We start from the raw sequence: 13,102 nt of genomic DNA on the forward strand, positions 1-13,102 counted from the left end.
ATCAAACAAAGCCACATCCTAAACTGGGGACAGTGGCTTATGCCTATAATCCTAGCTACTCAGGTGGGGATTGGGAGGACCATGATTCAAGGCCAGTCCAGGCACGAAGTTCCCAAGACCCCATCTCAATAAAGCTGGGCACAGTGGCTCATGTCTGTCATCCCAGCTATTTGGGGAAGCATAAACAGGAGAATCACGGTTCAAGCCAGCCCAGGCATAAATGTGAGACCCTATATGAACAATAACTGAAAGCAAAAAACCGTGGGGCATAGTAGAGGACCATGCCTAGCAAGCAAAAGCCCCTGAGTTCAAACCCCAGTACCGCCAAAAGCCACACATCCTATGTGAGAGGAGTGCACTGGGTGCAGGCAGGTGGCTCTGGAGTGAGGTGCAGGGCAGACCCTAAGACCAAGTGGACAGAGATCTCCACTCTGCAGGATGAAGACAGTCCTGACTCAAACCCTGCTAGTCAACCTCAGTTGGATCCAAGGCATAAACACTGAAGAGGGTGAACATAGGAAGGAAACGGGGTACAGATCAGAGACAGGAGCTGGCTTTGAACAGAAAGATTAAGAACCCCAAGCAGGAAGTTGGGTTTTTAGGGATATAAATCTCATACATCAACTGTTGACAAATACAGAATAACAAAAACATTCAAGCCATGTGCCTGTAATCTCAGCTACTCTGAGGCTAAGGTAGGATTCTGAGGCTAGTACGGACATCAAATGAGACCTCGTCTCAAAAAAAAAATCCTGTGGGGCTGGAGGTGTAGCTCCGTGGTAGGCGCGCACTTCGAGTAAGCGACGCCCTGACTCTGCATGCACGCATGCACAATCCCACGTAAGCTCGGTGAGCACAGGACTGGAGGCTCACTGTCCTCCATCACTGACCTCATGGGGCTCCCAGGTGGTCCCAGTGCTCAAGTCCTGCACACCAGGGCTGCGTGGAGGCCGCTGTGTGTTCTGGCTCCATTTCCTGGCAGAGAAAAAGTGCTAGCAATTGTCCAGTCCACCATTTGGTGGTCTCCCAGAGACTGACTTTGGTCACCTGGCCCAACGCCCAGCCCAGGGAGGAACCTCCTCACCCTTCACATCTGCCCAGCTCACACCACCTCCAGGAACAGCCCAGGCAGTCCATTTCTCTGCTCTGTGGTTTGTAGTTTTTAGAACATTTTTTTCTTTTTTTGTTGGACTGGGGTTTGATCTCATGGCTTTGCCCTTGCAAAGCAGGCACTTTGCCACTTTAGCCACACCTCCAGTCCATTTTGCTGTGGTTATTTTGGAGAAGGGGGCTTGCAAACTATTTGCCATAGCTGGCCTTGAACCTTGATCTTCCCTATGTCGGCCTTCTAAGTACCTGGCTTGTTAGAACACTCTTACTTTAAACTGGAGTCTACCTCCCAAAAGTGTATGACCCATAAGGGCCCCTGCTCTTTAACCTACGCAGTCTCTTCAGAGTGCTCACTGAGATCTGGAAGCCTGGAGGAGAAAGCTTCGGAAAAGTCTCTCAGCTATACTGTAGCTCCCAGGTCCACTGGCTACTCTGGCCACACTTCACTCTGTCAACCCTGCCCTTAAAGTCAATTTTTCCCCCTTAGTCAGTACAGCCTGAGTCATTCAGAATTATTTTTTTTTCTTTTTGAGATAGGGTCTCACTATGTAGCCCAGGCTGACCTGAAATTTCTTTCTTCTCTCTCTTCCTTCCTTCCTTCCTCTTTTTTGGAGTGGTGCTGGGGTTTGGGACTTTCTGCTTGCTAGGAAGGTGCTGTACAGCTTGAGTCACTGCACCAGCTGTCCTGGAACTCTCAATCCTCCTACCTCAGTTTCCCAAGTGCTGGGATTACAGGGATGGCCACCATACATGGTGGAGACATTCATAATCAAGTCAGCATGGTACAAGGTACCCTACTGGTGGGCCCTCCCTTTCCCTTCCCTCTGCTGGCAGCAGCCAGGGTGAGGGGTTGCAGCGCTGTCTGCTGCTCCAGCTGCCCCGCCTTAAGGCACAACACTCCTGCTTCTCCCCCTTTGGATGACTGCTAGAAATGGTGCATCCACCCCCCTTCCAGGAGCCAGCAGGGAGAGGGCTGGATTAGACTCACTGGGCACCTTTTCCTGGGCAGGGCTGGAGGGAGGGGCGGGCCTGGCTGCTCAGTGCTGGCTGAGGACTGTGTGGGAGACAACTCTCCTCCTCCCCATTCTTGCTCGGCACAGCTCTTGTCCAGATACTTCAGCCAACGGCTCTCCGAGAGTCTGGGTCTTCCCTACAGCATTGGGACAGAGGTTGATTCTGAGTCTTTCGGAAAGTAGCCACTGTATCCAAATCCCAGCCCAACTCTTAGGTGGGAAAGCATCAAGACCCATGTTGCTCTCATCAGGAAGAGCACCTGGTCTGGGGGTGACGGGGTAGGGCTCCCCTGAGACACCAATGAAACAGTGCTCACAGGGCCAGGCCTTGCCAAGAACCTTCAAATGTCTGTGCTCCTTGACCCAGGTACTCTAGATGAAGAGCAAGGCACAAAGAAGCTGGCCACAGTGGTACAAATAATAGCAAGTTTTAGAACAGCACAAGTGGGGACCACCTCACTGCCAAAGGAGACAATGGTGTCTCCTTTTTGGCAGCACTGGAGTTTAAACTCAGAGCCTCACACCTGCTAGGCAGCTGCTCTTACCACTTGAGCCACGCTACCAGCCCTATAGATACTGTTCACAAATGAAAATCATTGAAAACCAAATAGCAACAAAGAATGAAAAAACTGAAAGCTTCAGGATGCAAAAAGGCACTTTTTTTTCTTCTTTTTTTGGTGCTAGGGATCAAATCCAGGGCAAGTGCTCTACCCCTGAGCTACATCCCCATCCCCCGTATTTCTTATAAGAATGATATAAAGCTTCCCAGCACTGGCCAGGCTGAGGTAGAGAATCTGGAGTTTGAAACCAACCTGGGCAAGACAGTGAGACTCCATTCCAAAACAAAACAACCACAGAGAAGGATGCCAAATTAACTCTGTAAAGGGACTGAATGGGAACCAGACACAGCTCCCAAGTACAGCCTGTTTATAATAAAAATATGAACACCAAATGGTGAGAAGAGGCAGTTAGGATGATCCCATGAACAGAGGCATGGTACTGCCCACAGGTGGACGGTTGTCCCCACTCCCTCTGGTCTGGGCAGGACGGTGCTCCATGTGCCCACAGTACCTTATCTGTACTGCTGGTGTCACCTACTCACAAAAGCTGTCACACACTGCCTACTGCTCTGCTGGCCTTCTCACCAGGCTCGGAGGACAGAGAACTGGATGTGATTCCTGCTCTTAAGGAGCTCCTGGCCTGAAGCAAAGGAACATAGGCCCCTGCATTTTATATCAGCATCCTTTCCCTATCAGAGGTAAGCCCAGAGCTCTGTGGGAAGAAAGCAGGAGCAACACAGGGAGGTGAAGTTCAAGCTCTCCAAGCAGACAGAAAGTCCTAGCTGCAGAATACTGTAATGATTTACACAGATAGCTATCTCCACCCTTACAAAGAGATAGACTTATTCATGTTTGTGTTCCTTGTAGCTTTCAGAAGCCAAGTGCCTGTCATTTGATCACATCAATAAGCATTTTGTTAATAGATGACTAATGAACACTGTTAAGTAAAAATTACAGGAAGGCATAATTTTGGACAAGCTGCTATGCTGGGCCCCAACAGACAAGACTAAAACAAAATGGAGTGCAAGGATGTGTGCTCAAGTTCCACATCACCAAGCTGGAACTAAGGAATCAGAAACCAGGGGAGAAACGGCAGCCTAATTCTCCAGATGGGCTAGTTTCAATGCACATGGCAATGAAGCTTCCTCGCTTTAATCCTTACCAAAAAACGTAACCTGAAGTAAACCAAGTAGTTATTTTTCTATTGCTCTTTATCCCTTACAAAGGAAGTAACTTTGAAATGAATCATTTACTCCTTTTCTTTCTTTTTTAGCCCTTCTTTGTCTATAAAACTAACCCCTTCTGCTTAGCTCTTTGGAACAAGTAACTGTATTTTATGGGATGAAGTGTTACCTGATTCTAGACCAGCAAATATGAGCAACTGATATCTTTAAATGTGTTGTCATTTTGTCCTCCGGCAATACATAAATGGATTCTTTTATGATACACAGCAGCCCAGGAGGCGGGGCTGGGACAGATGCCACCAGCTCACCTGCAGACTCCAGTTCTCAGCCTGTGGGTGGCCTGCATTTTCTTCTCCATTGGCACTTACGACTTCTTCCAGAGACCTGAGGAAGTGATCATAAATATGCCTTCGTAAAGTGAAAAGGAAGATAAAAAGGACACAGATGATGAAGACAGCAGGCTGCAAGGACCTGACAGTGGGTGTCAAAGATCGTTTAGGGGGATTTTGGGGACATTGCTGTTGTCCTGACATGATCCATTCATCCTCTAGCAGTTCAGGAGGCCTGGGCAGAGGGAGCATTTGCTTCTCGTGACTGAAGGGCAGGGCGACCAGGGAAGACATTTACAGTGTGAGCACTGGAGGATATGGCCAAGCTCACGTCCACCCAACTGACAAAGCTATTACAGGATTAGACTGGACTCTGCTGTATGTGGGCACTGCTACCTCAGTTACGTCATCTGTCAGAAGAAACCAATAATGTTCACAGGGCTATTATGAAGGCAGAATGAGATCATGCATGTGGAAACACCTGGCCCCAAGGTCGATTCTTGAATTCAGGTGAGCAGGGTCACCCCAGCTATTGGCGGGAACTCTGTTCACCTTCCTATAACCTTGAACCCAACACCAGGGCTGGGGCTGCAGCTCAGTGTTAGAGCACTTGCCTAACAGAGTTTGGTGCTGTGGATGGAATCTGGGGCCTCACATATGTTAAGGAACAGCTCTATCACTGAGCTACATCCCAGCTCCAGCATTGTTTTTTATTTGCTTTTTTAAGACAGGTTCTCACTAGATAGCCCTGGCTGACCTTGAACTTGTGCCTCTTCTGCCTCAGTCTCCTGAGTGCTGGGATTATAGGTGTATGTGCCATGCCTGGTTTATTAGCGTTGTTTTGAGATTTGCTCATGCTATCCTGTTGCTGAGCACTGTTCCGTTGTATGAATACATCCCAGTTGGCTTAGCTGTTTCCCTGCTGAAGTGTATAGATATCTAGTCATTCACCAGTTTCACAGCCCTAAGTATTAATAGTAAATCATGAAATCAGACTGAAGAAGTCCTCCAACTTTGTTCTTTATCAGAACTATTTTAGAAATTCTAATCCTTTGCATTTCTATGCAAATTTTTGGATTTCCTTCCTTCTTCCCCTCCTTCCTTCCTTCCTTTTCAGTACTGGAGTTTGAATTCAGGGCCTAAACTCTGAGTCATTCCACCAGCCCTTTTTTGTGATGGATTTTCTCGACATAGGGTCTCAAGAACTATTTCCCCAAGACTGGCTTAAAACCGTGATTCTCCTGATTTCTGCCTCCTGAGTACCTAGGATCACAGGCAAAAGCCACCAGTGCCTGGCCTTTTTTTTTTTTTTTTTTAAAAGCCTCATGGGGAAAAAAAATATCTTTTTTTTTTTTTAAGTATTGGTAAAACAGGGTTTAGGCAGGGAGTCAGGAAACTTGATGACTAAGAACAATGGCTTGGATGTTGATTAAAAAAAAAAAATCATACCCACTGACATCAACAAAATGACTACTGACATACAGCAGGGTCTTACTGACTCACAGCTCCTGCAGTCTTTGGGAAATGACATGCTAGGGTTCACCATTCAAGACTCAAAACTCCCCTGCCTGACATGTGAAGGAATTCATGATGCACACCCCAGTCTCCAGCAGTTGATACCTGGTTTCAGGAATGATGGTCCACATACTGCAGACCCCAAAGTTTGAAGTCTCAGGACTACTGGGGCAGCTGCTGCTCTTTCTTGAGCCTGCCCAAGGGTGTATTTTCGCTTTGCTTTGCATTAACGACCTGGCTTCTGCTACATCTCCTTCTCTTTCTCTGAGAAGACCAAGAACCTTCTGGCCCTGCCCCTGTGACCTGGCTCAGCAACACTGGGGATTATACCCAGGGCTTTGTGCATGGTAGGCAAGTGCTCTACCACTGAACTTCGTCCCCAGCTACAGAAGGGCTTACACCTTGAGCCACTCCGCCAGCCCGTTTTTTGTGGAGGGTTTTTTTCGAGATAGGGTCTCAAGGAACTATTTGCCTAGGCTGGCTTCAAACCATGATCCTCCTATTTCTGCCTCCTGAGTAGCAAGGATTACAGGTGTAAGCCATTGGTGCCCAGCAGAAGCCACATTTTTAAAGAACATTTTATGGCTGGCCAAGTAATGCTTAACTTGAATTACCTCTAATAAAGCAAACTATTCTTTTACCCAGTTTGTTAACTGGGGGAAATCAAGGATCTGATTGGTAGGTCACCCACCATGTTATTGTCAGGGCTAGGAGAGGAAACCAGGAGGTTCTTCTCTATAATGCTTAGCTTTCAAGAGAAGGAAAAACAGCCCAGAACCAGCATCTCAAGCCTACAATCGTAGTTGCTTGGGAGGCTGAGATCTAGAGGATCAAGGTTCAAGGCCAGCCTGTGCAAATAGTTTGTGAGACCCTATCTTCTAAGTAACCAGAGCAAAAAATGTACTGGAGGTGTGGCTCAAGCAGTAGAGTGCCTGCTTTGCAAGTGTGAAGCCCTGAGTTCAAACCCCAGTTCCACCAAAAAAAAAAAAAAAAAAAAAAAAAACAAGAGAGAGAGAGAAGGAAAAACCGTATCCTGCTGTCTTTTGACAGTGCAGGACTGCGAAGATTTCTTCATCATTCAGCCCTTCCTGGGCCCAGAGTTTATTAATTCATTTTATTTTATTTAAAATGCTGCATCTTTGTGGTTTTTTTTTGTCTTCTCATAACAGTATGGGAAATAAATAGTGTGAAATATGAAGAAAAAGAGCCTGCTGGAATTCTGACTGGGATTGGGTTGACTCTGTAGATGAATTTAGAATGAAGGGACATTTTAACATTACTGAGTTTTCTAATCCAGGAACATGTGACAACTCTTCATTAATTCAAATCCTCTTTAGTATCTCAGTAATGTTTCACAACTTTTACAAAGAAGATAGTTCACATTTTTTGTTATATTTATCTAAGTATTTGGTTTTTTTTTGGGTGGTACTAGTGTTTGAACTCAGGACCTCACGCTTGCTAGGTGGGCGCTTTTACCACTTGAGCCACTCTGCCAGCCCTGTTTTGTGTTGGGTATTTTTGAGATAGGGTCTTGAGAACTATTTGCCTGGGGCTGGCTTTGAACCTCGATCCTCCTGATTTCTGCCTCCTGAGTAGCTAAGACTACAAGCGTGAACCCCTGGCGTCTGGCATATATATACACACATATATATACATATATTTTTGGGTGGCACTGGGATTTGAACTCAGTGCCTCACGCTTGCTAGGCAGGTGCTCTTACCACTTCAGTCACTCTGCCAATCCCAGTATTTCATTTTTTTAATGCTCTTATAAATGGTATTTGGTTTTGTATAGAAATACAACTTAATTTTATATGTTGACCTTGATGCTATGATCTTGCTGAATTAACTAGTAGTTAATAGTTGTAGTAGTGTTGTAGCTTTATCAAGATTTCCTATATGCACATCATCCTGTTTATAAAAAAAATAATGGTTTTACATGGTTTGGGATTTATTGTATTTGCTGAATCAAGGATGATGTTAACTCTTTTGATTCTGGAAAATGCTCTGCTCTTATCTCTTTAAATATTACCTTTGTCCCATTCCCTTTAGTCTGACTTTTTTTTTGTGTGTGTGTTGCTAGTGATTGAAACCAGCAACATGCTAGACAAGTGCTTTGCCACTGACCTATGCCCTCAGTCCACTAATCTCTTTAGCTGCATTTGTTTCATGGTGTGATATTACTATTTTTTTTTTTTTTTTTTTGGTTGGACTGGGGTTTGAACTCAGGCTTCCTGCTCTCCTGCCTTAGTCACACCTCCAGTCTATTTTGCTCTAGTTATATTTGGCGATGGGGTCTATTTGTCTGGGCTGTCACTGAATTGCAATCCTCCTGATCTCAGCCTCCCAAGTAGCTAGAGTTATAGGTATGAGCCACTGGCACTTGACTGTTGTGATATTATGATATATTTTGGTTTTTGACCACAGTTCCTGACTCATAAATCTTCCACAAGGCAGGTCATAGAACTAGAATTTTCCTTCTCCAAGGTAGGTCACAGAAACTCTAATCTTTCCCTGCCTTTCTGTTTTGGAGCTGGTCATAAATAAATTCTCTGACTTACCCTTGTCCAACAGCGGGTCATAAGACTCTCCTCATTTCAGAAGGGTCCTGCCCATACCCTGGAAGGAAGAATGCTGCACAGAGGCCAAGAATGCTGAAGCAGACATCATTTCAATGATTCCACTTTAAATTTCTACAAACTCTTTTTGGTTCTTTTTCAAATTATACTTGACTCTTTTAAAAAGTCTCTCAGATTACCAACTCCTTTTTTTTTTTTTTTGTGGTACTGAGGTTTGAACTCAGGGCCTACACCTTGAGCCACTCTCCACTAGCCCTTTTTGTGAAGGGTTTTTTTTGAGATAGGGTCTCATGAACTATTTGCCCAGGCTGGATTCAAACTGTGATACTCCTGATCTCTGCCTCCTGAGTAGCCAGGATTACAGGCTTGAATCATCAGTGCCTGGCTCCTCCTTTTTTTAAAATCAGGCATATTAAACATGTAATATTATGTTATGGAATATTTGTGTCTGACTTTTTTATTTGTGCTGCCTTTCTCCTAACCGCCCCCCCACTCAGGTTTCATATTTTCTTGCTGACTCTTAATCCATTTAAAATATTGTAGCTAGCATTTTTAGTTATTTTCAGTAGGACTGCTCAGGTGATTAATCTGCCATACTGCAAAACATGGAAATCTAAGGGATTTCCCCATTGTATACTTCCACCATCCAATAAAGATAAAAACAGAGAGGCTGGGTGCAGTGGCTCATACTTATAATTCCAGTTACTTGGGAGGTGGCAATTTCAAGGATTGAGGTTCAAAGCCAGCCCAGCTAATAAGTTAGTGACACCCTACCTCATTCAATAAGCCTGGCATGGTGGCGCACACCTTTGATTCCAGTTTTGAGGGAGGCCCTGGGGCAACAACTTGAGATCCTACCTGAAAAATAACTAAAGCCAAAAAAAAGTGCTGGGGGTGTGGCTCAAGTGGTAAAATGCCTACCTAGCAAGTGTGAGGCCCTAAGTATAAATCCCAGTACTGCAAAAAGAAGGAAGAAGACAGTGACAACAGGGTAAGATATCATGCCCCTTTCAAGAAACTGTACCTGAGTGACAGCTCTGAATCTTGTCCCTGCAGCAGATTTAGTTTTTGGACATGGCGTCTGCAGTCAGCACCAGAACCCTCACCATAAGCCTGGGAAGGAAAAAAATATATTGTTTAAAAAGTTGTCAGAATGCTGAGAAACTTCCATGAGATGTGCCTCGGAAAGACAGAGGCATGTTTGCAAGGCCCAGAGATGTTGGCAGCAGCAACAGGAATCCTAACAACTGGTTGTATTTCTAGAGTGACATACAAATGACTGGGCTCTGGAGCCACAATTCAGGTCTACCTGGACATGAACAGCTGGTGCTACACAAAATGGGTAATGAACGTGAATAAAAAGCTTCACAAATGGCCAAACATATGAGAACTGATTCTTACCCTAATAATTAAAAGAATACACAATAAAATGAGATACTTTTTCCCACTTAGCAGTCACTCATTTGTTCAGTTAATGTTTACTGAGCACCTACTGTGTAAGTGTGGACACCATACAGCAGTGGCTGTCAACCACTGTCACCATGGAGCTCACCTTCTAGTGAGAGGAGACAGGCGATAAACAAGTTAAGTACCACATGTGGCCTACAGACGATGACAAGGCTCCTGAGGAAAGTAGGCAATGAAAGGTCGTAGGGTTGCATGGGGGACCATGTACACCATTTTACATAGGGTGTTCAGAATGGCCAAGATGACACTTGAATGCAGAGGATACAGGGAGCAAGCTATGCAGATGTGTAGAACATTCCAGCAGATACGATGAATAGAACGAGAGCAGAGAACCCAGGCCAGCATTTGGAGAAATGGCGAGGGAGCCAGTGGGGCTGCAGCTGAAACATGAGGGGAGGATGAGAGGAGATGAAATTTGAGTGGGGCTTGTCAGCTTCTTGGGCCTGAGCCTTGCTCCTTTGTGCAGGATTCAAATTTCTTCCAGATGACAACTGTTGCTCAGGCTGGCCTCCTACTCCTGGGTTCAAATGATTCTTGTGTGTGTGTGTGTGTGTGTGTGTAAAGCTGGAGTTTATTGGGACAGAAAAGTCGCAAAGAGTAAAGCTCACAGGGCTGGGAGGGGTCCCAAGAGATGGTGCCCTTAGGTGATTCTTTTAATTTTTAACTTTTTTGGTGGGCCTGGGGTTTGAACTCAGGGCTATACTCTTGCAAAGCAGGCGCTCACAATGCAGGCATTCTACTGCTCGAGCCACACCTTTAGTCTTTTTTGCTCTGGTCATTTTGGAGAACATTTGCCAGGGTGGCCTGGAACCACAATCCTCCCGACCTCAGCCTCCCAAGGAGCTAGGATTATGGGTGTGAGTCACTGGCAGCCAGGTTCAAGTGATCCTTCTGCCTTAGCCTTCCAAGTAGTGTATGCTGCCATCCAGGCTCTTTTTTTTTTTTTTAGTACTGGGTTTGAATTCGTCTTACACTCGATAAGCAGGCACTCTTCCACTTGAGTCATGCCTCCAGTCCTCGCTTTGTACTTCTTAATAAAGACAGTCCTTTGTATTGTGCATCAAGGATTCTAACAACTGTAGATGGAAAACACTCAAGAAAAAAAAACTATCTGTGCTGAACACTTGCAGGCCTTTTCTTGTTATTCCTTACATACAGCACACTATAATACACTATTTACATAACATACACATTGCACTCAGTATTGTAAGTCATTTAAGATGACTTAAAGCATACAGGTGGTACACCTGTAGTCCCAGCCTGGGCAACATAGAGGCCCACTCCCACCCCTGGAAAAGTACACTGGAGGATGTGCACAGGTTAGATGACATTTTACAGAAGAGACGTAAGCACCTGAAGATGTGTGGAACTAATCCACACAGACGCTAAGGAATGACTAGAACTTGAGCTTCGAGCTTGTGTTTTGCAAGTGAGGTCCAATGGAAAAGGGGCGTATCTGTGAGCAGAGGACGCGTCACCTACACCCACCAACCCCTGCCACCCTATCGCAGACAGCACTCTCAGTGCGTCTCGGGCCCGGAATTCCTGTGTACCCCAGAGTGTGGCGTCCTCTGTGACCCCGAGTGTACTCTGAGTGAGTGATGCCTACAATGGGGGGCAGGGGTGAGGGGCCCTGTGGCCTGAGAACCAGGACTTGTGAATGAGGCACTGGTACTCTGGAAACATAAACTAAGAAAACCTGTTTGCATCATTTCTTACTTTGGTTACGTCCCTGTGTCAGTCAGCACTTACGATGAAAATGACAACCTGGAAGGCAACTCACAGTGCCTCTTCCTTTCAGTCCTTCCTTAGCCACCACTGAGCCAAGGATGGATAGGTTGAGAGGGGAATGTCTGTGTACACCAAGAAGAGGAGGAAGGGCTGGGGGTGTGGCTCAGTGGTAGAGTGCTTGCCTAGTATGCTTGAGGCCCTGGATTCCATCCCCAGAACCACAAGAACAGACAGACAGACAGGCACGCACGCGCGCACACGCACGCACGCACGCACGCACACACACACACGGAGGCATCTGAAATAAAAACAACTGAATTCAAATTGTGCAGCCTTTCCACTGTTCTGGTCAGAACAAACTATGTAAGGCACAGATGAGTTGTGAAATATGAACTGTGTAATTTTGGTGATTCTGCATGTGTACTAAATACTTGTATTTGTATTTAAAACTAACATTGCATCGAGTGCTGGAAGCTCATGCTTATAATCCTAGTTACTGAGGAGGCCCAAAGTTCAAAGCCAGCCCCTGCAAATAGTTCACAAAACACTATCTGGAAAATACCCAACACAAAACAGGGCTGGAGGAGTGGTTCAAGTGGTAAAGCGCCTGCCTAGCAAGCGTGAGGCTCTGAGTTCAAACCCCAGTGCTGCCAAAAACCACACACATAAATAAAGTAAAACTGGCATTGCGCAATACAAAGATGAACAATAAGACTAATGCCAATCATTTACGTGCTGGATTTCCTTAGGAAGATATCAAATTTAAGACATTGGCTGCTGGTGCTTACTACAAGCAGTGTTCTTACACTGACCGTATAGAAAAAGGAGGGAAAGTAAACCTACCTAATCTATACCTCAGCCCAGGCCCTGTCTTTATTGTAAATGGGAAGACATTGGGTAGGAAAAAAAAAAAGACACCCTGAGGCCAGGTGTGGTGGGAACACACAGGTAACAACAGTAATCCCAGCGCTCAGGAGGTGGAGGCAGGAGAATCTTGAGTTTGTGACCAGCCTTGGTTACACAGCAAGATCCTGTCTCAATGAACAACACAATGTGTGTGGTGGTCCACGCCTGTAATTCTAGCTACTTGGGAGGCAGAGATCAGGAGGATCAAGGTTTGAGGCCAGACAGGTGAAAAAGTTTATCCTGATCAATAAAAGCTGGGTGTTCAAGATGTACTGTGGGGGAATCTGGGCATTTTAACCTGACCAGGAATTGTCAGAGCTGCAAACTGGAAGAGAAGACTCCAATTTTTTTTTTTAATTGATTATTGACATTAATTTGTTGGTGGTACTGGGGTTTGAACTCAGGGGCTTGTGCTTGCTAGGCAAGCACCCTACCACTTGAGCCATGCACCCAGTCCAAGATTCCAGTTTTGGTTTTGGACCCTCTGTGTAACAGCAAATGTAAATTCCTTACAGATGGGCTCAAACAGCAGCCTGGCACACTCCGTGGGAGACTGTTTGTCCTCTATTCAGATAATCCCACTGTCCCCTCTGAACAAGAGCCAGGAGAGTCCATGTCACTCCCAAAGAGCATCCAAGTGGTTATGACTCACTACAGCCTCCTTTGAAATGTCTCTTGCTAGAGAGGGAGATCAATTGCATTAGTTAAA

The 13,102-nt window shown here is 45.6% G+C and overlaps 1 protein-coding gene and 1 pseudogene across 3 annotated transcripts in view; one reads left to right on the forward strand and one right to left on the reverse strand.

The window, feature by feature from the left end:
* The window catches only part of Mrnip (MRN complex interacting protein), a 29,286-nt gene that overhangs the window by 8,640 nt on the left and 7,544 nt on the right, over window positions 1-13,102 (reverse strand). For 2 of the 3 annotated variants that reach the window (XM_020164207.2, XM_074057465.1), the window contains 4 exons: window positions 9,314-9,402; window positions 4,176-4,251; window positions 2,106-2,260; window positions 891-975 (listed from right to left, as the gene is read on the reverse strand). In XM_020164207.2, the coding sequence (XP_020019796.2) occupies window positions 891-975; window positions 2,106-2,260; window positions 4,176-4,251; window positions 9,314-9,402 (405 nt within the window). Of the gene's footprint in view, window positions 1-890; window positions 976-2,098; window positions 2,261-4,175; window positions 4,252-9,313; window positions 9,403-13,102 lie in introns of all 3 variants that reach the window. The other variant, XM_074057466.1, reaches the window with a different exon arrangement.
* LOC141418367 (small nucleolar RNA SNORA51) lies at window positions 12,259-12,383 on the forward strand (annotated as a pseudogene).

Source organism: Castor canadensis, chromosome 16 (genome assembly GCF_047511655.1).
Source record: "Castor canadensis chromosome 16, mCasCan1.hap1v2, whole genome shotgun sequence".
Taxonomy (NCBI): domain Eukaryota; kingdom Metazoa; phylum Chordata; class Mammalia; order Rodentia; family Castoridae; genus Castor; species Castor canadensis.